The sequence below is a fragment of the Lampris incognitus genome, chromosome 11 (genome assembly GCF_029633865.1).
Source record: "Lampris incognitus isolate fLamInc1 chromosome 11, fLamInc1.hap2, whole genome shotgun sequence".
Classification (NCBI taxonomy): domain Eukaryota; kingdom Metazoa; phylum Chordata; class Actinopteri; order Lampriformes; family Lampridae; genus Lampris; species Lampris incognitus.
In genome coordinates this window covers 12,794,374-12,817,125 of record NC_079221.1, presented here as the reverse complement: position 1 = coordinate 12,817,125, position 22,752 = coordinate 12,794,374, and the positions used below count along the sequence as shown (strand labels likewise).

Here is a 22,752-nt window from a genome sequence, read left to right as displayed (position 1 = left end):
CTTCTGTATCTGAAAATGGAAGTGTGAGCACTTTCAAACCATCAGTTGTAGACCAACACATCCAAGAAATTTGACTCTAGGTTGGCACAGACTGTTCCGAAGAGCTCTGCTCCACACATTTCTCCAAATTATCTTTAATAAAGCCCGTGTGCACACTTCTTCTCAGTCAGTGTGAAAGCTTGACATGAAAAACCGACCACACACTCCCTCGCCACGCGCCCCTGCCAACCACAACCCTCAGCCGAAAAACAAATTGGGAGTACGGGCATTACTACAGTTTTCCAAATCCGGGTGGGGAAGAGAGAGAAAGGGAGCGAGAGGGCACTGGGAAACCAAGCTCAACACCGAGACATGAACTCAGAAACCACAATGTGAGGGAGGTGTTGAGAGATGGAAAGAGAGAGGTTGAGAAAATACCAAGAGATACCAAAGGACTTCAAGCTGGGTCGCAATTGTTTATTGGGTTTCAGCGAAAAATGTTACACTTTAAACAACTAATATTACTTGAAGGTGGGATTTCTGATCCGATATATTAGTAAAAACCAGTGATAAGAGAAAAGGAGACAGACATAGCGATATGCATATTGGAAATGATCTACCAGGCTAAAACAAAGAGGGATCCTTCTGGATACAAGAGATCTACATCTCCTGTCAGCCATCACTACTAGTGTTCCCAACAGAGGGCAGTTTCATTGACACATCATTAATACCGACATGGTGGTAAGGTTGATTAGACAAAAACAGCCAAAAAAAAATAATTTTTTTTTAACAGGAAACTTCATTTAGTGTGTTATTAACGCATCTAAAGGTAGTCAGCAAACTCAGCACGGTATCTTAGCTGCTTCCATTTGCGCCATCTTAGTAGACAGGCATGATATTAGATGCACAACATGGAGTCTGATTTTTGCTAGCCAAATTAAGTGTTGCCGTGAATCAAACAAAATCACATTTAACAAGGGCTTGTACAACAGCCTGTTTTGGTCTCCCAGGTGTGTGCGTACAGACTGACTACAACTTTACGACGACAGACACAAGAGGATGGGAAGCTGACCGACGTGGAATGAATGGGGATAAAGAAGCCTTTAACAAAGAGGGGCCAAAAAAAAAAAGAGCGTTGTGTCAGACAGACAGCATACAAACATGAATGATAAGATTGGGGAGGGCTGCTTGTTTCATATTTGGACTTCATATTTGTGAAATGGGCCAGATGTTTACCGCACTCACTCCAAAAACAGAGCTGGAGCAACACAAAAGGTAAGGTTTGGGTTTTGTATGAGGATCAGGAACACTGCAGCCTATCTTTACCGGTATCCGGGTCCTGGCTGAGTGTAGCCCTGGCCGTAGGGGGGACGGTTACGGGCATAAGGGTTAGCCGCTCCTGGTGGTGGGGTGACGGTGTTTCCTGGTGGTGGGGTGTAGCCAGTGCGGTGCTGGTATCCTGGGCCAGGCTGGGAACTGGTGGGCAGGCTATAGTTGGCAGGCTGGGAAGCCTGGGAGGTGTAGTTTTGGGGAGGGAAGGCTCCTGGAGGATATTGCTGAGCTCCCTGAGGTGGAGGCGGCTGCTGCTGCTGTCCACCCTGGAAGCCTGGGGCGGGGGCCTGACCCGGAGCAGGGGCCTGGGAGGAGGGGGGAGGGTAGTTCTGGAATTGCTGCTGCTGCTGTTGAGGGGGTCCCGGCTGAGGCGCTCCAGGCTGGGGGCTGTATCCTGCTGAGAGACAAAGGAGAGGAGCTTTAATTAAGAAGTTAAGGTTGACTTAAATTCACCGAGGTGCAACTAGAACCTTCCACTGTGACCGTCCTGTATTCTCACCAGGGTACTGCATGCCGTACTGCTGCTGTGGGGGGGCAGCAGGTTGCTGAGGTGGCGGGTATCCACCTGGAGCCTGGTACTGTTGGTACACTTGTCCTAAGAAGACACAGACATCCAGTCAGTTAAGAGGTGCAATGTGTGATTTTGCTTCCATCTTCACCTCTAACATTAAGCCACATACCTCAACAACCTCAAATCCACCTCTTGGGTGGCGTGATGTCAAACAACAACAGAACCATTGAGCCGGCCTGCCTTCTGTGTAGAACTGGACAACATATGGATAATCTGGATATGAGACTAGAAGTGTTGTGGGAGTCACTACAGCTGGGCTATATCTGGATTTAATGTGGTTGTGTTGATCTGAGACTAGATGTGTTGTGGGATTGTGGTTGCGGTAATATGATGATATAACAAATGTTGTCATTCCCTGGTCTTAAAGGCTGCATTACAGTAACGTGAGACCGTTTTCTGAACTTATTCCACTGTTTTAGTGACATGAACAATGAATGTCTCTACCTGCTTGGTCTTCATAGCCACATTACTAATGATCATTTATCAACATTTCCTGCTTTGTTAATATTTTAACAGTCATCCCTAAAATATCACATTATCGACAAAAAGGTATTCAGTCAAAAATATCATGACATTTGATTTTGTCAACCATGCCCAGCTGCTGTGATTTTGAATGCAGAAATCTGGGGATTGGAGGGTGTAAGTCATTTACTTTGTTATAATCGGCACCATTCACCAACTCCTGATATTCACTCGTCCTACTACACTTCAATGCCAAAATATCACTCATAGCATTATCAAAATGACGTACACATTAACAGAAAAGGAAACGGCCTGGCATGACTGATATAGTTCTAAATGCAACACACATACAGGGAGGGGTCTACACTTGTGCATCTCGATAAAATCCAATACAAGTCCAGCTGTAAGAAAACAGCTGAAACCACAATCATGAAATAATTTGTTCCTGAAAGCCCGGCGCCCCAGACAAGTCTTTATGGCACATTACAGCCGGCGGTGGTGGTATTCCAAGCTAAACACAGCACCTTGCAGGTGCCTAGGCAGACAGAAACCCTCATGTACCCAAACACACGAAGACAAAAAAGGCTGAGAAATAATAAAAAAAACACAAAAGCAATTACATAGACAATCAGCATGACACTTTCTTAGCCACAGAGATTTGCACACAGACCCACACAGCAGCGTCTAAATCGGGGCGCAGGGCAGCTGCCGCCTCGGCAAACAGGCCCGTCTACGTCTGCAGACAGCACGTTCCTCCAGGGCTTTTATTATCCATGACTTCACCAGTCCTCTTCTTATGAGCACATGTGCAGGATGACCCCCGTCATCCTTACAACTGCCATCTCTGAAGTCTTCAAAACAATGGGCGTCAAATAGCCAGATTCTAACTCCGCTGACAAATAAAAGTGATCCTCATGTGGAATATCCCAATAGACAGGCCACATTTTAATAGCTCTAATCAATACCCCCTTGTCTGAAAGTTAACATCAATCTTGTTTCTCTCTTGTGGTCCGAGAACATGGAAACTTCTTTTTTTTCTTTTAACCCAGCGGTTTTCCAAAGGATGTCTGCAAGTTCAGCAAACATGCAAAGACTTGGCGGAATAGTGTTTTCCCTTTAGACAGCCCACATCAGACTCCCGCCCAGCATCTTTAAAGCCGGACAACGACATATAAAAGCAAAAAGAGTAAAGAATTAATGACCGAGGGCCACATCAGGGTTAACTCTTTCTTCATGTGCCGGAAAAACCAGAGTACTGATTTTCCATTTCACAGAGAGGGACGAGGGACGGAGAGCTCTACAACGCCTGAGGGGCTGAACAGAGCGAGGCCGAGGCCTACATGTGATGAGTCCCCGTCTCACTCCTCGTGTCATGCCAGAAAACATTCAGTCACCCTTTATGAGTCAGTAATGACCAGGCGTCGCCGGGAAAAAATCCTCTCATCACCTACACCGGATAATCATCGAGCTCCACAGGAGAACATACGGCACACTAAGCTAACCAGAGACTTTCACGGGCAGTTGTGACGCAGTATCGTTTATTGTCCCGAGTGAAGTTCACAAACACACGAAAGCACGCAAGCACACACACAACGCCAGCACTCAGTAGTCAGACAGATCTCCCCCCCTTTTCTCCCCAATTGTACCATGCCAATTACCCGACTCTTCCGAGCCGTCACAGTCGCTGCTGCACCCCCTCTGCCAATCCGGGGAGGGCTGCAGACTACCACATGCCTCCTCTGATACATGTGGAGTCGCCAGCCGCTTCTTTTCACCTGACAGTGAGGAGTTTCACCAGGGGGATGTAGTATGTGGGAGGATCACGCTATTCCCCCCAGTTCCCCCTCCCCCCCGAACAGGCTCTCCGACTGACCAGAGGAGGCACTAGTGCAGCGACCAGGACACATACCCACATCCGACTTCCCGCCCATAGACACGGCCAATTGTGTCTGTAGGGACGCCCGACCAAGCCGACGGTAACATGGGGAGTAATCAGACAGCTTTGAGGAAAAACAAAAATCTACTACTAAATTTATATACTAAAGAAGTCTGCCATATAGATGGAAATTGGATAGGTGATAGGTGAGGGTTTTGGGGCAGAAGACAATGGAACATGTGACAACTAAAGAATTAGCTGTGAACCAGTAAAGCTTCACCGTACACTGGTGTAACCAGCTGTTAAGTGTGCTGGTATATGTCTCATGACAACACTACGGTCTTCACTGTATGGGGAGGCGTATGTGTCTGTATGTGTGAAATTGGCTGCTGCTCCTGTTCTCTCTGGTCTGCTATCTATCATGTATGTTATGTAACAGATATCGAAGGACTTGATGCTGTCAGGCCATGCTGGCCCACAGAGTTCATTTCACTCTCGTGAAGCCACGAGCCCTTGCCAACAGCCTGCTCAGGGGACCGAAATGACTGGAGGCTGTACAGAGAGACAGGGAGTTGGTATTTTGCTTTAGGAAAAGAGAAAACAAGAGAAATGATTCATTGGAGTAAGGTATTAGACCACAGCTCTGTGGTTCTCTAAGGGATGCTTTCAGAAGGGAGTAATCAGAACTCCAGGCCGGTCTTTAATGGAAACCCATTCACACCAAACACACCTGCCCATCTGATAAAGAGCCTCACTTCACCGTGAGTCAGTCCCGCAGATGTATAATGTTTATTCTTTCACGCACAGAGAAAACCTACTGCTCAGGTCTATCTGCCTGACAGACAATGAAAAAAATATTTACCATCTCCCTCTGGATCCCGTTAGCAGCATTCTTGTAGTAACAAGTAATATATATTGGCATGGGCTTAAGGCAAACTTTAAAAGGCTACATATGCCTTCTTGGCATTCTAACTCATGTATTCACTTAAAAATATCCTCATGCACTGACTGCCCTGCCATTCTACACTGCAAAAACCAGGTACACCTACTACATCCAGACCTGGGGGTAGAGAGCCTGGAGGAGCGAAGGACAGAGACGAGGAGGGGACTGGGCATGCCATGGGAAAGTCTGGCTGAGAGTAATGTGTCCTCTTATCTGAGGCCGTGTGGTGACCATCTGCACGCTTGGAAGTCAAGAAAGAATGTCGGGAGGGAGGAGGGCAGGGAGGGACGGGTGAGGGCAGGACAAACTGTTTGTGGATCTCCGAGAAGGCTGCCACGTCATCCTTTCAGATATGTCAACAACAACCAGCTAACACACAGATTTATGAGTGCTATTTCATGATCCCTGTCGGGCAGTCTTATTCCAATTTCAGCTTCATTATAATGTGCCTGAAGCTGATGGTTTTGCTCAAAGGCATGTCAGCGAAGTAGCTGTTTGCCCAAATGGGGACTTATACCCAAGACTTGTTTCAGGTGGGTCTCCCTGCTTAATAAGTCGCCCTGTTGAGCATGGTCAGTAGAGAATCTAAGAGATGTACTAAAGAAGGGGACATCTCACAAACATCATTTAGGCCCAATGCCAATTCCCCCACCTGGCCCTACCCCTGGTTTGGGAGTGCCCACCGACGCCACTCGTTACATCATCACTATCATCGTTACGTCTGCAGCTCGGAATTTTATCAGCTGCCTGATTTGCTCAGGATATGGTTATAAAATTATAGTACAATACATTTTACATTAAAGCCTTTTGCTTGCTGTCATTATAAACTATTATAGTGACAGACATGACCTAATTTGCAGGACAGAAGACAGACAGACTAATCTATTGACAATAGCCAGGAAGCTTGTTTACACATCGGCTATTTCAGTGTAGTCCTGCCCATAGAAATTTCTCCCCTAGGTCATACAAGACGTAGGAATCTTTATGAATGTTTATGACTGTTGTCATTAAGTGTCATTCAGTCAACTGTCATTTTTAATGCAAAGTAGACACTGTTCAAGATGTCTTTGTTGCAGGAACTCGAGTGGGACCGAGCCGCTTGATTTGATATATTTTGATATCTCGAACAACAGTAATAAACATTCATAAAGACTCCATGTTCATGACAGGTGTCATGCCATGGCTATGATGCTGTTATGTCAGTCTTATGCACACCCCTTCACATAAAGTGTTGCCCTGCCCTACACTGTCAGATGAGCAGGGAAGTGCAGAAAATTTGCTGCTGGATAATTTTTCAAGTTTCATACAGAGGACATGGAAATAAACTGTACCGTCACTCTCAAATAGTTGTTTTCATGACGTTCCATTGACATCGTGAACAGCGATTTTTCTGAAACGCTTGTTTTAACGACCCAATTATATATTCCTTTGCATTTACATCAAACTAAGATATTCCAACGCATTTTAACATTTTTGCGAAGATATACTTCTTATGGGCTTCTTTCCCCACCCCAGTAGCAGCCATGTTTCACATTACACACTGCCTCAGTTCACAAAGCATTCTGGGAATTTTATTCTACCACTCTGTTTGGAGTCTGCACCTGAAAACGCTCTGTTTGGAGGGCTATATGACCACAACCCCTTGATGCCCAAAAGAAACGGGACACCCTACCCTATGCGGCCGTATGCAAAACAGAGGGGTAGGGTCAAGTGGTAGGGTCGGGGGGGGGGATTGGGATTGGGCTTTAGGAAACCTGAATCTCACCTGGATATCTTCCTTAACTAGATTTCCTTCCACATTACTTGATAACACTTGGTCTAGCTCCTGACTGCTGACCCACATAGGAAGGCCTGGACTGGTTATCAGGACCTCCATCTTATCTCCTTGGCTAAACAGCAATCTTGGTAATCTGTAAAAAATGGTCAGATCCAAACATCGAAGTGGTAGGAGAGCGGCAACCAACCCAAGTGGAGCAGAAAAAAAATCCCCATTTTCGTATTCTGGACATATTAAAAAAAAAGTGCTTTGGGATGAACTTCCTGGTTTTGTGAGAGCTGCTGTATGACTGTATAACCTTGCGTCTGAATATTTACCCAGGTCTTTCCCTTGAACCTACTAAACTCAGCCAGCAACAGCAACCAAGCCAAACTGTAAACCACCAGTTCCAGGAGAGTAGTCACACCATCACCACGTATAAGGATGTTCGGCGTTGGGGGTGTAGACTTGAGACTTGAGTCAGCAGTGTAGCTGTTCTGGGCACAGGTTACAGGTCCCAGAGCAGGAAACCACATCGCTCCCCCACGCTTGAGTGGCGTCCACTGAGAGTCGGGCTGAATCACAAGCTAGGATCAATCAAACCCTTTTAAAATGTAATGCTAGACAACATGGCTGCACCTGTTTGGGAGTTTCTTGATATGGAGACAAAACAAAGTTGGGATTACCCTGATGGGTAAGGTTTGTAATGGAGTTATTTATTTCTTGCACTGCCTTGCTGAACGGAGAAAATCTTTTTCCTGTGAGCTGTGAGGTCTTGGGTTCGGGTCCAACATGTCCGTATTAAAACCAGTATGGTCAGGGCTGATAAGGCTATTCCTGCCTGAGATGAATACTGAACTCACGGATACTTTTGTTTACACAGTGTTAAGATTCCTTAGTGGTGAGACACAGGGCTCACTCTTGAGTCAATGAAATGTATCAAATGTATTGGACCTCGGCCAAAAAGACACAACAACATATGTGTGTTATAAGTAGCTGATCCGTAAACCGCAAACATCTGCTCACATTTTAATTTCTAAACAAATATGTTGCATATTCATTTATTTTGCTGCCCTCTGTGTTCCATTACTGTCCTCATTTGTCGTATTACCTTCAGTTCTAGTTCAGCTAATCTAAAACAATGCTCCTCTTCGGAGATAAAATCAACACACATTCAGCTGCAGCAAAGCATGAGGCAAGCTGAGGTTAAATTGACCATTATCAACACCAAACACTATAAACCAACAACATGGGATGGGTTTTGTCTGACACTTGATTCTAGCCTATAGTTAGTCAAGTGGTGTAAGAATACACACACAAATATAAATGTTGAGAGTGGGGTCACTCAGAAAAGCTATAAAATGTCATGTCACTGCGGACAGCAGGCAGACAGTGACAGTGGCGAACTGTCGTAGGTCTTTATTTCACAGCTGCATGTGTTCCTACAGTAACTGCTTTAGTTACAGGCAAGAGCGTACATGTCTGTGTGTGTGTGTGTGTGTGCGTGCGTGCGCGCGTACACATGTCTTGTTCTAATTAGATACAGGGTGGGCTCATCAGTAGAAACAATAATACAGAAATTGTATTTTGTTGTGTCAACTCCAGACAATTTTTACATCAAAAATATCCAATTAGTGCAACACAAGCTGTTTTATATAAACTGTAGTAAAAGCCTTGAGAGAGGACGAGCGGAAAAAAACAAGTCTGCAGGATGGACTGATATTTTTGCCAAGAAATAAAACTACAGAAGAAGAATGCTGCTGAATTAAGGCACTAAAATGACTGAAGGAACATCCAGTGACATCCTGTATTAATTTTAGTCAAGTTTAAAGTAAGCTAATGTGTTTGTGTGTCTCACCGTCCATGGCTGCTGGGGGGCCCTGCTGTACCCCAGCATAAGGAGCCTGGGGCTGTGGGGGAACACCTGGCTGGGGGGCTGCAGATGAAGAGGAGGCGATGCTGTCGGGGGTCCCTGAGCGCTCCTCAGCTGCTACCCCAGGGAGAGCTGAGCAGGGGACACAGGGTGACAGACCAATACACAGACATCTCAATCTTATGGACCAACAGTAATCTGCCATCAACAAAGAAACCTGCTGCCACCATCTTATAGAGAGAGTGAGTGTGCAGTGTGGACAATGCTATTTAGAAAAGGGGAGAGGTGTGAAGACCTGGGGACATGGGATAAGGGTGGAAAACTGCTTTTACTTTTGTTTTAATTCAGATTCTTCATTCACGTTTCCATCTGAAGAGTGGAAAACTTAAAGTAAGGGGAAGCAGAAATCCGATGACATGTTTTGCCATAACATCCGCGATGTAAAGTGCTGCAGCTGTGAGAGCAATACTATCAGAGAGCTACGTCTTCCACTTTTAAAGGTGGAGTCGTGTTGTACCTGGGACCTGTTCTTCGCTCAAGCCAAAGGCTGAGATGACATTCTTGTTAACCTCATCCTGGTTCTTGAGGGGGTCGAAGGCCGACATGCTCGCCGCACTGACTGGCGTTGCCTGCTTAACCACTGGGTCCACTGCCACTGCCTTCCCCTCACGCCCATCGACTGACTCTGGAGAAAAGCAGAGGGACAAGACAGGTGACCGACAGGGTTATTTAAAAACAGAGGCAGAGGTAAACCACATTCAGATGGCAGGATATATAAGCAGAGAAAGAGCAGCAGGTTCCACAGTGTATGCATCCAACAACTGGCACTGTTGTGAAGCGAGGCGTTTATTAGAAACAGATCTATTATAAACTGTAAAACCAGTGCATGGGTGCAACTTTATGAGGGACTTAAGATATTTTGACTATTCTTCCCAAACACGAGATTATGAATGAGGCAAATGTCTCATAAAAAGGACTTCATTAAACTTCTACTTGACTCATTTGAAAACTAAACCCACCTGTGTGCTGCAGCCACATGCCAGAACACACACCGAACATTACAGCCTCAGATACTGACCACATGGTCATGATGGTGGTATCCGAGATGAGGCCACACCCACCACCATCAGACGTATTTAGAGACACGAAAGAGCAGGTTTATGAACTGACAACATAAGAAACTGCAAGAGGACTGACTCAACTCTGACAGACCGTGTATGTCGGACTGTATGCTCTAATTATGCATCTGTATTATACATCTTCCAATTTTTGTATGCTGGGAGGAGCCCAACTCTTAGTTTGGTGTGCTAACATGTGTGGGTGACATCCCATCAGGCTGCAAAATCAGCTGTACTAACTGTACTAAGCTGACCAGCTGTTGCACATACTGCACTGATACTAAAACACAATCTGAGACGGAGGCTTCAAATGCAAGTGTTCTGTCATATGCATGGGTATTGGCAACCCTGGTGTGTGTATGTGTTTTTTTTTTCTTTTTAAATATCTAGCAGACAGAGTAGCCCAACAAGACTGGTGAGGAATTCAGGTTTGTGCATCGTGTGCGAGTTTGAGAGAGTGTGTTTACCACTGTCTGGTGCCGTGGCAACCAGGCCAGGCTCTGTAGGGGGCTCTAGGCTGTCCAGCAGGCTGTTGACTTTGTTCCGGAGTTCAATGAGCTCTCTGCGCAGATACTTAACCTGACTGGACTCCAGGGGCCGTGGCTGGCCGTTCACTATAGAAAAGGGGAATATGTGAGTGAGTGAGAGGGAGAGACAGGGAGAGAGATTAAACAAAGATAAACGTCCCCATCTCTGCACAGCAGCCTACCTGCCTGTGTTTGAGGGTGGCTGATATAACTTGTGCCCTGATCAATATAACAGAAGACAGATAAGGTACGCCACTGACACCAGTTTGTAATTTGTGATATTGGGCTACACAAATAACATTGACTTGACTTGATTCTTTACCATCATCATTGTGGAATCTTTCCGTTTCTGTGTATTATTTTCAGTGATGTATATTGTTCTGAATTATGTCTTTCCTGACCATTACATGTATTTTCCCATCAGAAACAATAAAGCCTTGGACTTGTATATTTTTGGATGAGACAAACGATCTGAGTATAGGCTTGTGCCAACGGCTGATCGGCTCGTATATCGACGATTGAAGTGATGATCAATGATTGGTCTTTCACACACTGATATTAAGGCAATTTTAAATAACTTACTATCAGAACTAAGATGTTATAAAAATAATCTCTAGAAACTGCAGCCTACTGTGCATTTAGAGATGTTTCTAGTGGAGCGGCATGTCCGCCTGCTGAGCCCCGCTGATCAGCAGGAGTAAATGAGTGACTTCATTACAAACCAGTTTGCCATCTCTTTCCGTGGATCCGACAACCCGCATCCCCATTCTCCACATGCCTGCTCACCAAAACTTTGCTCTGTGCTCCATAAGAGTAGTTAACGTGATGGATATGATTTGGATTGTGATATTAAAGATAAGACAATAATGTTAAACAGAACATGATGCTGTGATATTGTCGCACCAAGCACAGACACACAGACTTTTAAAAGGGAGCCATTGTTGAATAGGAGACATTGCTATCGAATAGATTTGTTCACACTCTTTTATAAATGTTTATTCACAACCGTATTGCTTTCTGAAAGCTTAAAGGTTCGATTATTTCAAAGCTCCATCAGACACTGAGCCACGCTCAAGATGATTATTCAAAATCTTTAATCCAAATTAAATTCTAACGTAAAAAAAAAAAAAAGCTAAACAGAGAATAAATTATTTGATAAAAAATACTCCTGCTACTACTACAAACCAGGTAAAACCCATAATATTCCCAAATATGAGCGGTTACATTTTTCTTTGACACAAAACCGAAGTCATCCATGCTGGCATTTCACTGGTGTGCTGTGATGTGACGCCCCCCCACCCCCTCCTACTCCCACCACCCCATGGCAACTGGATCGCCTATTAGCGATCTCAAGTAGCCACGACTGGATGGTATGAAAATGGAAATGATTGCCCAACCCTATCCGAGTAGCAAAAATGAACTCCATGACACATTTAATAAATGTAGGGTCGGGTATCCAGGTAGCTTAGCAGTCTATTCCGTTGCCTATCAACACGGGGATCGCAGGATCGAATCCCCGTGTTACCCCTGGCTTGGTCGGGCGTCCCTACCGACACAATTGGTTGTGTCTGTGGGTGGGAAGCCAGATGTGGGTATGTGTCCTGGTCGCTGCACTAGCGCCTCCTCTGGTCGGTCGGGGTGCCTGTTCGGGGTGGGGGGGACTGGGGTGGAATAGCATGATCCTCCCACGTGCTACGTACCCCTGGTGAAACTCCTCACTATCAGGTGAAAAGAGGCGGCTGGCAACTCCACATGTATCGGAGGGGGCATGAGGTAGTCTGCAGCCCTCCCTGAATCAGCAGAGAGGGTGGAGCAGCAACCCGGACAGCTCAGAAGAGTGGGGTAATTGGCCGGATACAATTGGGGAGAAAAGGGGGTGGGGGGGGGGGAATGTAGGGTCACGGTGCAGAGAAAATTGTGAGGGACAGCTCAGTGGGCTCCAAATCAAACCAGTAGGGAGAATGGTCGGAGTGGGATTAACAGACACTTGTGCTCAGGTCAACCACCATAAAAACAGTGGGCCAACGATGCAGCATGGATTCCTGCTGCTGTACAATCACACACATGAACAAATGCAGACTCATGACCACATTCTGCTACAACAGAGGACAACTGTGAGCTTCTCTCTGAGAGGGAACTGATGCTGTGGGTTGCACTGAATGTATGTCCATATACACAATTCCCTTGTTAGACTGAGCTATCACACAGGGTAAATAATGTTCAACAACTAGTTAGTATGCTATTCAGGAGGTACTGGCCCAAACCAATAGGCCAGAGAAAAGGCATGACATGAATTTCTGCAGTGAATCCAGACCTGCAGAAGCAGGTTTGTTCTGCACAGAGTATTAGTTTGTGCAATGAATGAGTGTCCTGTCCCTCTCCTCCGAGCCTTGTGCCCAACACATTAACTGGCTGAGGTTATAGTGATCATTTATCACATCATTAAGTCCTGGAGCCTACTCAACACAGTAGTCAATATGACAGAAAGACAGCCTCATCACTGCAATCTGCTGACGAAGCATCCAACACACCACTGATTCAAGAAACAAGTGGACAGTGGGGCCACTGGTTCACAGTAATCCATGTTTAAGAGGCTAAATCAAATCGCAAACATTACGATGACTACCGCAATGTTGGCTTGGTATAGTGACCCAGTTTGATCTGCACCACCCAGGCTGTAAAAATGTCTTTCAAGCCCTCTTTTGCACACTACAGTTAAGAGTCCTGTTTGAGGGCTTCTGCAACATTGCAGAAGAAGAGTTCCAGGTTTCCTAGGTTTCTCTGTGGTGTGTGTGACACTGGACACATTCTCTGGGGGTTGGGAGGGACTGAATTAACACACTGGCTGCTGGGAGAGTCCCACTATTTCCCACCCACTTTAAAATCACACCACATGTGTCTAAATATTGGTTCCACGTGAGGTCATGACACATGCTGACGCTCTCTGGCGCAGTCCTAATTGGAAGGAAGCGGTTAAAAAAGAAGAAAAAAAACCCACATTTATTTTCTTCCCCCTGTTGCTTTGGCCTATCTTTGTTGTTTCCTGGTTACTAAAAGCAGGGCCAGCGGACACAACATTGGACTAATTGGGAGCAGAGCACAGGAAATTACATCATGTTGTCATCACATATTCAAGAGGGTTGTGTATGTATAGAAAACACTAGTACATAGGATACAATGCCTATCAGTGCAGACCCACTGACTGACAGGTTGATCCAAAACACATGGCAAATGAGGTACTAAAGTGTAGTCATAAGTGACTTCATTGAGTGTTTGTTTGGAAATCCATTATGGCATTGTCTACGGCCATTTAAAACTGATTCCAGGTCGAGGAGGGATCCCTCCTCTGAGGTTGCTCTCATTTTTCTTATCCATTACCAGTTTTTTTCGGTGGGGAATCAAAGGTTTAAGAACAGGGGGCACTGTACGTGGTATTTTACTGCATTTACCTGTTTTAAAAGAAAAGGTTGTGAATGTAAAGCCGTAACTGACATTTTTGGGTGATACAAATAAACTAGACTTGTAACCCCAACACCTCAACTTTAAGCTACATATTACTGACAAAAACATGCACCCATGTTCCACTTTGGAGCCAGCTAAGCTTTTTTTTTTTAGCACCTGTTACTGTATAATATGCACATCAGATAATCATGAGGTTACTGGGTGACTGCATCCCCTTAGGACTAGGCTGGGCTTGGCACAGAATTTAAACAGAGCAAGAACCAGTATAACTGGCACAAAAACTCATCTTTGCCAGATTAAGTTATCAATTTGCCTAATACCTTCTTTGTTGATTAAATGGTACAAACAGAACAGAGGTTCCAGTCCATACAAGTCAGAAGGGAGCAGAGAAGATCATCAATGTGATGGGAAGAAACTGGGCCGTATTGTGTTCAAAAACAGGACTCTACTGCCCTCCAGTTACAGGTTGCTGTAAATGACTCTTCATTCACAAACAGAGATATGAAACATGTTAAAGCAGGGGGTGTCCAACCATGTGCCACACATTCCATTAAATGATTCTAATAAACAGTACACCTTCAGTCAGGTTGAGGTTGTGTGTGATGGGGTGGGATTAGAAGACTCAGCTGGTGGACAGTATGGTCAGAATGAAAGCCGCTACACCACTTTACGCTACTGTATTAGTCTTAGTTTTCACATTGAAATTATTTGTATTTAAAAATCTATTTGAGATTTCCTTTTTTAGATTATGAGGCAGCTACGGAAAGGAGCACATTGTCTTACCAAACAAAGTGAGTTTGAGTATTCTACTGCACTGGATGGCGAAGGAGAGGTCAGAGCTGTCAAAGATTGTGATGAGGTCATCATCTATAAGGAAGAAGAAATGGAAACAGATGAGATATTGTACTAGTCTGACGTCACCATACCGATTCTCAAATGTGAATTAGTCTGGAGCCTCTCAGTTCATTTTCGGTTTCCGAGCGGCGTTATCAACAGGCGCAGACCAAAATGCCCTGGCCAGAATTGGATAGACCTACAACCAATCCTACAACCAATCAGAGCAACAAAACATGTGACGTTGCGCTGAGCAAAGTACAGCAAACACAGCTTTCTTATCAACAAAAGCTTTAATTGCAGAGGTTTTTTTCTTCTTTTAGAGAAAATATACCGTCCAGTTCATTTAATACTGGCACAATAGTGAAGCCAACAGACCATCCCACATCAGACAGCCATCTTGGTTGCTTACAAAAATGCCTCAACGGCACTCCTCTGTACAGTCATCGTATCAAACCCACCCCATATTAGAAAAACGGTTGCAATTGGCCCGACCAGGGCCAGGTCAGGGGAAATCTGTCTGAACGGGAGGGTGGCCAGACGCATCTGTCAGATAAAATAAAACATGAGCTCACAGATGCGTGTGGTTCCCAGGCAAATATTGTACAAAAATGAATACAATAATACACTATATTAGAATTGTACACACACATGATCATCCCTGATACTAGCTTACAGCAGTCTGACTGAACTATGACCTTCCCCGTTTGAAAAGGTGATGATGGTTTTTCAAGACTCAAACAACTTCCCTATTGGACTGTGTTGACACACACCAAGAAAATTCAGTTAAGAGCAACATTTCTCAGTACTGAAGTGATCGGCGAAGTTTTTATCTGAACATATCTAAATGATGCCTGACAACGTTTTAATGAGGTCTGGGATAAAAAAATAAATAAAAAAAAAGTCAACTTAGCCTTTAACACTAGAATGACTGCAAATTCACTCCTACCTAAAACGACCATGAAACTCTATATTCTGTCACGATAAATACCCAGTTGAGATATTAATGCATTACACATGTTAGTATGTCTGTTATGAAATTAACTGAAACCAAACTGAACATTTTAACAACTACAATACTATTTTTCAAACAATTTAAAATGGCGGCTGTCTAACGCCTGTAAATACTCAATGCGTCGGCGATAGTCATGGTATGTCTGTAATGGCGTCTGTAACCAGACATGTTGGCAACAATCAAAAATCTAATTTAGACTATTTCTCTGCACTGGAGAACACTAGTTTTTTTCTAGAACAGAGCGATGAACTTCACGAAAGAAATGATGCGACCAACACACGCCATGAATAGTGACATGACGCGCACGATCACGCGCAACTTATGAGATGGTCATGTTGACTGTCCATGGTCATTTTAGGTAGACATTATTGTAACTTTTTTTGTGCAATTGATCTAGCTCATTTTAATACAAATATATGCAATTTTAAGGAGAATCCAGGGAGCGGCAAGTCTGTATCTCTCCCCCCCCCTCCCCCACAAAGTTATTAAACTTTGAAAATCCAAAAAATGGTCTTGGTCGTTCTAGTGTTAAAATACCCAATATGCCGATTGGATGTTTGTGTGCATGTAAACAGAGCCAATGAAAGTGTTCTGCTTTTGGTCCCCACTCACCTTCATCCTTATATTTGATGGTGACCTCATCGTTGCTCTGCAGCTTGCCCCGGAAGACGCGCTGCATCATCAGCACCAGCTCGTCATAGGTGATGTCCTCATTGTGGATGGGGATGCGTCTGATGTCGTCGCCCAGCTGGGCTTTGATGATCAGCTTCCCACTTAGGTCAAGCTGGCCGTTCATGGTGCCGTCCACCCTCTGCTGCTCCCACCGCCTGAACCAGCCAGAAAGGGAAGTTGATTTAAAAACAGCTTGTTCAGTGATGAGCGCTTGGTCTTAAATAATTGTCTAATGTACCAATTGTGTGACATTTCTATATAATTTTTCAATATTAACAAAAAGAGCACCAGTATAGGCTTGGGGCTAGCTTTGACAGTATTGTGATTACACAAGACAAAGCTTTTCTCACCGATTCAGTGTTTAAACCTTTCTGCAGCAAGAACATTGACTAAAGTCCTGTTTTGATGGGATGGGAATACTTCAGGGTGACTCCGATCCTGAGCATTAAACCACATTTTTGTATTTCCTTTGAAAACTTGAAAATTGGTATCTGTACCTCTCTGTGGAAATCAAATGGATTATATTCGATATTGCATTGATTAATGTTTGCTGTGTCATGTTGTAAATGGTAAAACAATGAGACTAAACCTCAGAGTTGACCCAATTAAGACTTTTTCCTCAAATGTGACACAAATTGTGACACAAATTGTATATATGTGAACACAATAAATCAGAACATGCATGGGAGATTTTTTTTTTTAACTAAATAGTAAATTTATGATCAGAAGGCAACAGGTATCCATAATGAATTCTTCTTGTTTCGGCTGTTGCCGTTAGGGGTCGCCACAGTAGATGATCCATTTCCATCTCTTTCTGTCCTCTGCATCTTCCACTTTCACACCAACCAACTGCATGTCCTCCCTCACCACATCCATAAAACTCCTCTTTGGCCTTCCTCTTTTCCTCTTGCCTGGCAGCTCCATATTCAGTATCCTCCTCCCAATAAACCCAGCATCTCTCCTCCGCACATGTCCAAATCATCTCGATCTCACCTCTCTTGCTTTGTCTCCAAACCATCCAACCTGAGCTGTCCCTCTAATCTACTCGTTCTTAATCCTGTCCATCTCCGTCACTCCCAATGAAAGTCTTAGCATCTTCAACTCTGCCACCTCCAGCTCCGCCTTCTGTCTTTTCGTCAGTGCCAGTCTCCAAACCATATAACATAGCTGGTCTCACAACCATCTTGTAAACCTTCCTTTTAACTCTTGCTGGTACCCTTCTGTCACAAATCACTCCTGACACTCTTTTCAACCCCCTCCAACCTGCCTGCACTCTCTTCTTCACTTCTCTTCTGCATTCCCCGTTCTTTTAACAGTTGACCCCAAGTATTTAAACTCATCCACCTTCACCACCTTTACTCCTTGCATATCCTCACCATTCTGCTGTCCTCCCTCTCATTCACGCATTCCATCTTGTTCCTACTGACTTTCAGTCCTCTCCTCAAGCTGCACCCTACTCTCACTACAGATCAATGTCCTCCACGAACATCACAGTCCACAGGACCACAGAGACTCCTGTCTGATCCTGTCCGTCAACCTATCACCACTGCAAACAAGAAAGAGCTCAGAGCCGGTCCTTGATGTAATCCCACCTCCAACCTGAACCAGTCCGTCACTCTTACCACACACCTCACCACTGTCGCACTACCCTCATACATATCCTGCACCACTCTTACATACTTCTCTGCCACTCCCGTCCTCATACAATACCACACCTCCTCTCACAGCACCCTCTCATACAGTTAGGTATGTAAGTATTTGGACAGTTACACAATATTTGCAACTTTGCCCCTCTACACCACCACAGTGGATTTGACATGAAGTATTTGAGATGTGATTGAAGAGTAGACTTTCAGCTTTAATTTAAGGGGTTGGATAAAAATATGGCATTAACTGTTCAGGAATTACAGCCATGGATATACAGGGTCACCCCATTTTCAGAGGCTCAAAAGTAATTGGACAAACAAACATAACTATGATTATAACAATTATATTTAATGTTTGCAGGAAAATCCTTTGCAGTCAATGACTGCCTGAAGTCTGGAACCCATCGACATCTTCAAATTCTGAGTTTCCTCCTTTGAAATGCTCTGCCAAGACTTAACGGCAGCTGCCTTCAGTTGCTGGTTGTTTGTGGGTCTTTTGGCCATTAGTTTGGTCTTCAGCAAGTGAAAAGCATGCTCAATTGGGTTGAGGTCAGGCGACTGACTTGGTCACTGATGAATAGTCCACTTTTCTGCCTTGAGAGACTCTTGGGTTGTTTTCTCGGCTTGTTTTATGTCATTATCCATCTGCAGTGTGAAGCGCCGTCCTCTCAGTTTTGTGACATTTGGCTAAATCTGAGCAAATGGTATATCCTTATAAACATCACAATCCATCCTGCTACTTCGTCAGTAGTCACATCATCAATAAACACCAATAACCAAGTTCCACTGGCAACCATACATGCCCATTTCATAACACTACCTCCATCATGTTTGACAGATGATATGGTATGCTGAGAACCATGAGCTGTTCCTTTTGTTCTCCACACCTTTACTCTTCCCATCCTTCTGGTACAAGTTAGTCATTGCTTCATCTCTCCAAAGAACCTTGTTCCAGAACTGGGTAGGTTTTTACATGTTTTTAAACACAGTCTAATCTGGCCTTCCTGTTCTTAAGTGACACCAGTGGGTTTCACCTTGTCGTAAACCCTCTATTTATTTTCATGCAGGCGTCTCTTGATTGTAGACTTGGACAATGATACCCCTACCTCTCAAGAGTGTTTTTGACTTCACTAGATGTCGTGAATGTGTTTGTCTTCACTAGGGAAAGAATTCTGCGATCATCCACTGTAGATTTGCTCCGTGGTCTTCCAAGCCTTTTGGTGTTGCTGAGCTTGCCAGTGCATTCTTTCTTTTTAAGAATGCACCGAAATGTTGATTCGGCCACTCCTGAAGTGTTTCCTATCAATCTGATAGATTTCCTTTGCTTTTTAAGCCTAATGATGGCCTCCGTCACTTCTATTGACACCTCTATGGACTTCATGTTGAGAGTTCCAATGAACAGCTACCAAACGCAAATGTAAATACTTAGAATGAACTCCAGACCTTTTATCTGCTTAATTTGTCATGGAATAATGATGGAAAAGGTCTTACTTGCCCATGAAACCACCTGTTCGTCAAGTGTCCAATTACTTTTGATCCTCTGAAAATGGGGTGACCATATATAAAACTGGCTGTAATTCCTGAACAGTTAATGCAATATTTTTGTCCAACTCCTTAAATTAAAGCTGAAAGTCCACACTTCAATCACATATTGGTTACTTCATTTCAAGTCCACTGTGGTGGTGTACAGGGGCAAAATTACAAATATTGTGTCACTGTCCAAATACTTATGGACCTACCTGTAGGTATAGATAATGAATTAAACCTAGCTAACATTAAGACACAGTATCAAAGAACAGATGTGGGTAAAATTAAAATAACAATACAGACTAGATGCATCTCTCCATTCCCCTTTCTCCTTTCTTTTAAACTCAGTTTTCCTAAGAAATGTCAAGTCATTGTTGTCATTTGTGTTGCTGATCTGCTCTCCCTACTGGGTTTAACGATGGAAGTACAGGCATGAGGGTTGGGGGTTAAAAATAATCATTATGATTCAGACAGGATCACGAGACGAGATTAAGTACTGAATCGTGACATAATACCACAGCAAAATAATGATGACTAGCTCTGATGTTGACAATACTCGCAAAACCTTGGCTGTAATTGACCTTTTGGGGGAGCCAGTGAATACTGGCAAGTGTCACTTGGCTGTGTGTGACGGAATGACACTTGCCAGTACTTGCTGGTAGTCAGTCAGGAGTGCCTATGTGTGACACAGATAATATTGCTGGTAGGTGTTGTGGGAAATATATACATGTATACAGTAGTTTGAGATCATGTGTCACTCTGGCACAATCAGCAAACACTTAGGAATTTGCCATGAGCCACTGCAGTAGCATTATGTTGGTTTTGGGCAAATCGTGGTCTTACATTGCAACTGGTTAGCAGGAGCTGCATGGCCAGTATGGAGTACAGAATAGATCAATATGTAAATGAAATCTATGAACTGACAACATTAGTAGGAGATAAGAAATAGGAACACATTCCAAAAATTCCAAAATATTCTTTTTAAAACCTAGTAGTCTGTTCTTAACTTCAAACTGTCAGGAAATAAAACACTCTGGTGGTTTAGTAATTGGGCAGCTCCATTTGGGAAACAGTGGTTCACTCAAGGACACCTCAAGCTAGCAGCACTTCTGTTAGAGGCTGGTAATTAGCCTAATTGTTTGCTTAGAAAACAAAATCTATTCAAGTAGGATTCACAGTATGGATACGTTGGAAACCATACCAAAACTAAGTTACAGTGATGAAGACATTCAATCTGCTTCTGATGTCTGAGAACCATAAATCCCCAACGGAGGACAGCAAATCCTAGAGGCAAGACTTTGCCTTTAGGATTTGCTGTTATGGATCTACTCAGACTTTGACCCAAACACCAGTTCATTTGATAAGGGATGAAAAGTTAACCAATGAACAGTGAGTGGACCTTTTAAACCATGCAAATGTGATCAGTGAAGGATAAATACTCTAAGAATTATATTGCACTAACAAAAAATAAATAAATTGAGCAAGTGCTATCTAAAGTAAAAGGATCTAAAGTCCCTCGCATTTACGTATATCTGAGTATTTCTTTGTCATGTGCAGTCTTGTCCTCATTACTGGTCTTTGTTCCTTTCACCCACTGTCTTATCTACTGATGTTGCAAACAGTCTTTTTTATTTGATATTGCACAGCACTTTGGTCAATGTTGACTGTTTTTAAATATGCTCCATAAAACTCACAGTGTTTGTACATTTGGTTCATTGCTGAGTAACTGCAAAAAATTGGGAGCTTGGCCTAAGAGTTGCAGCTAAAGCTTGCCAGAACAGTCTGTGGGATAGACAACTGGTTTCTACTTCATTTTGTCGCACTTTGGTGGAGGCTATATGCCATCCTCCACAACAGAATGTCCTGAATTTAATTCCTGGCAGGAACAACTCCAAGCCAGATGAATAATTGGCTGGATGCTAGGGATTGAGAGGCTAAATTTTAGCTAACGCTTAGCAAAACAGAAAATCGGGGACAACGTCAACTGCAGAGACAATCATCCATCCATCTATATATTATTTATACCGGCTTAATCCCATTCAGGCCGGTGGGGGCGGGGGGGGCTGGAATCTGACCCAGCATGCGTAGGGTGGAGACGGTGAGACACCCTGGACAGGACCCCAGTCCACAGGGCCAACATACACAATCAATCGCAACAATGGGCAATTTAGAGACAACAGTTCGCATTAAAAATGTGTGTCTCTGAGATGAATCTTTCTCACACAAAGGGAAGCTATGCAAATTCCACACAGACTATAAACGACACGAAATCCTCGTGCTGTGATGCGACAGTGCTAACCACTAAACCACCGTGCTGCCACAAACACAATCACATATACCGAATCAGCCTGTACATGACTCAGTGGTAAAATAAAAGGAAATTAAGCAGAACAGTAAACGTAATTAAAACGCAGAGTCATCGGTCTTTTACATAGACGGCAAGCCAACGATTGCTAGCATTAGCTTGGCCAATTAAAACCATTTGGGGAGTCACTGATGAGATGAGGTACTAGCACAGACGGCAAATTAAAAGAGAATATTCCGTGAGGGACAAATCCCTTCATGCTGAAAGTCCGTCACGATTTCACTTTATTCCCTAACAGTCGATTCAGCGACTCATGCATCTGGCACAATCAGCAGATTTGATAGCTCATACGCCTTTCCATGCTAATAGCGGGATCATTTAGCCACTTATCGAAATTGTCAACTTAAGGTGAAAGATGAAAAATGGTAATTAATATCACAGTTCTTCAATTTCTTATGGTACAATCACTTCACACCTGTTTGGGAGGGCTAACGGTAGCTAGCATGACGTTAGCTAGCACATTGCTAATCAGCAAACTTCATAACTATCAGGGAGTGACACAAATATCACTGTGCGATTCCAAATAAATCACAACTTCACTTGGATCCCAAACCTTAGATCACCACCTCACCTTATTCAGAAGAGCTCACCACGCTGTTTTCACGGATTTTCTCTTCGACACCGTGAAAATCAAAACCTGTTAGCCTGCAATCCGGAAGTGCCCTGACTGCCGACGTCAACCAGGACGTGGCATGCATCCGCGCGCATGCGCAAACAGACCGGTACGCAACATAACCTGTCGTCTTGGTTGATAAGCCAAAACGTTGAATTAAAAAACAAAATGATAGCAATTT

At 43.9% G+C, this 22,752-nt stretch overlaps 1 protein-coding gene across 2 annotated transcripts; it reads right to left on the bottom strand.

Annotated features, from left to right (window-relative positions):
• Positions 1-27: 27 nt before the first annotated feature.
• Positions 28-22,650, bottom strand: tfg (trafficking from ER to golgi regulator). 2 transcript variants are annotated; one of them, XM_056290169.1, is made up of 8 exons: positions 22,530-22,650; positions 16,361-16,575; positions 14,683-14,766; positions 10,378-10,524; positions 9,310-9,477; positions 8,778-8,924; positions 1,811-1,906; positions 28-1,708 (listed from the first exon to the last, which is right to left on the bottom strand). In XM_056290169.1, exons 2-8 carry the CDS (start codon positions 16,542-16,544, stop codon positions 1,302-1,304), a joined length of 1,233 nt encoding a protein of 410 aa, XP_056146144.1. In that variant the 5' UTR covers positions 16,545-16,575; positions 22,530-22,650; the 3' UTR covers positions 28-1,301. The 2 variants fall into 2 exon arrangements, with proteins under 2 accessions (XP_056146144.1, XP_056146145.1); XM_056290170.1 differs by having other exon boundaries at positions 28-1,705.
• Positions 22,651-22,752: the final 102 nt, after the last annotated feature.

Bases quoted from the DNA above. Each gene is read 5' to 3' on its own strand.
- tfg (XM_056290169.1), bottom strand. From the start codon at position 16,544: ATGAACGGCCAGCTTGACCTAAGTGGGAAGCTGATCATCAAAGCCCAG. The intron at 8,925-9,309 runs GTACAACACGAC...TCCCCTGCTCAG, and splicing joins GAGCGAAGAACAGGTCCCAG to CTCTCCCTGGGGTAGCAGCT. The intron at 1,907-8,777 runs GTGAGACACACA...GTGTCTTCTTAG, and splicing joins CCCCCCAGCAGCCATGGACG to GACAAGTGTACCAACAGTAC.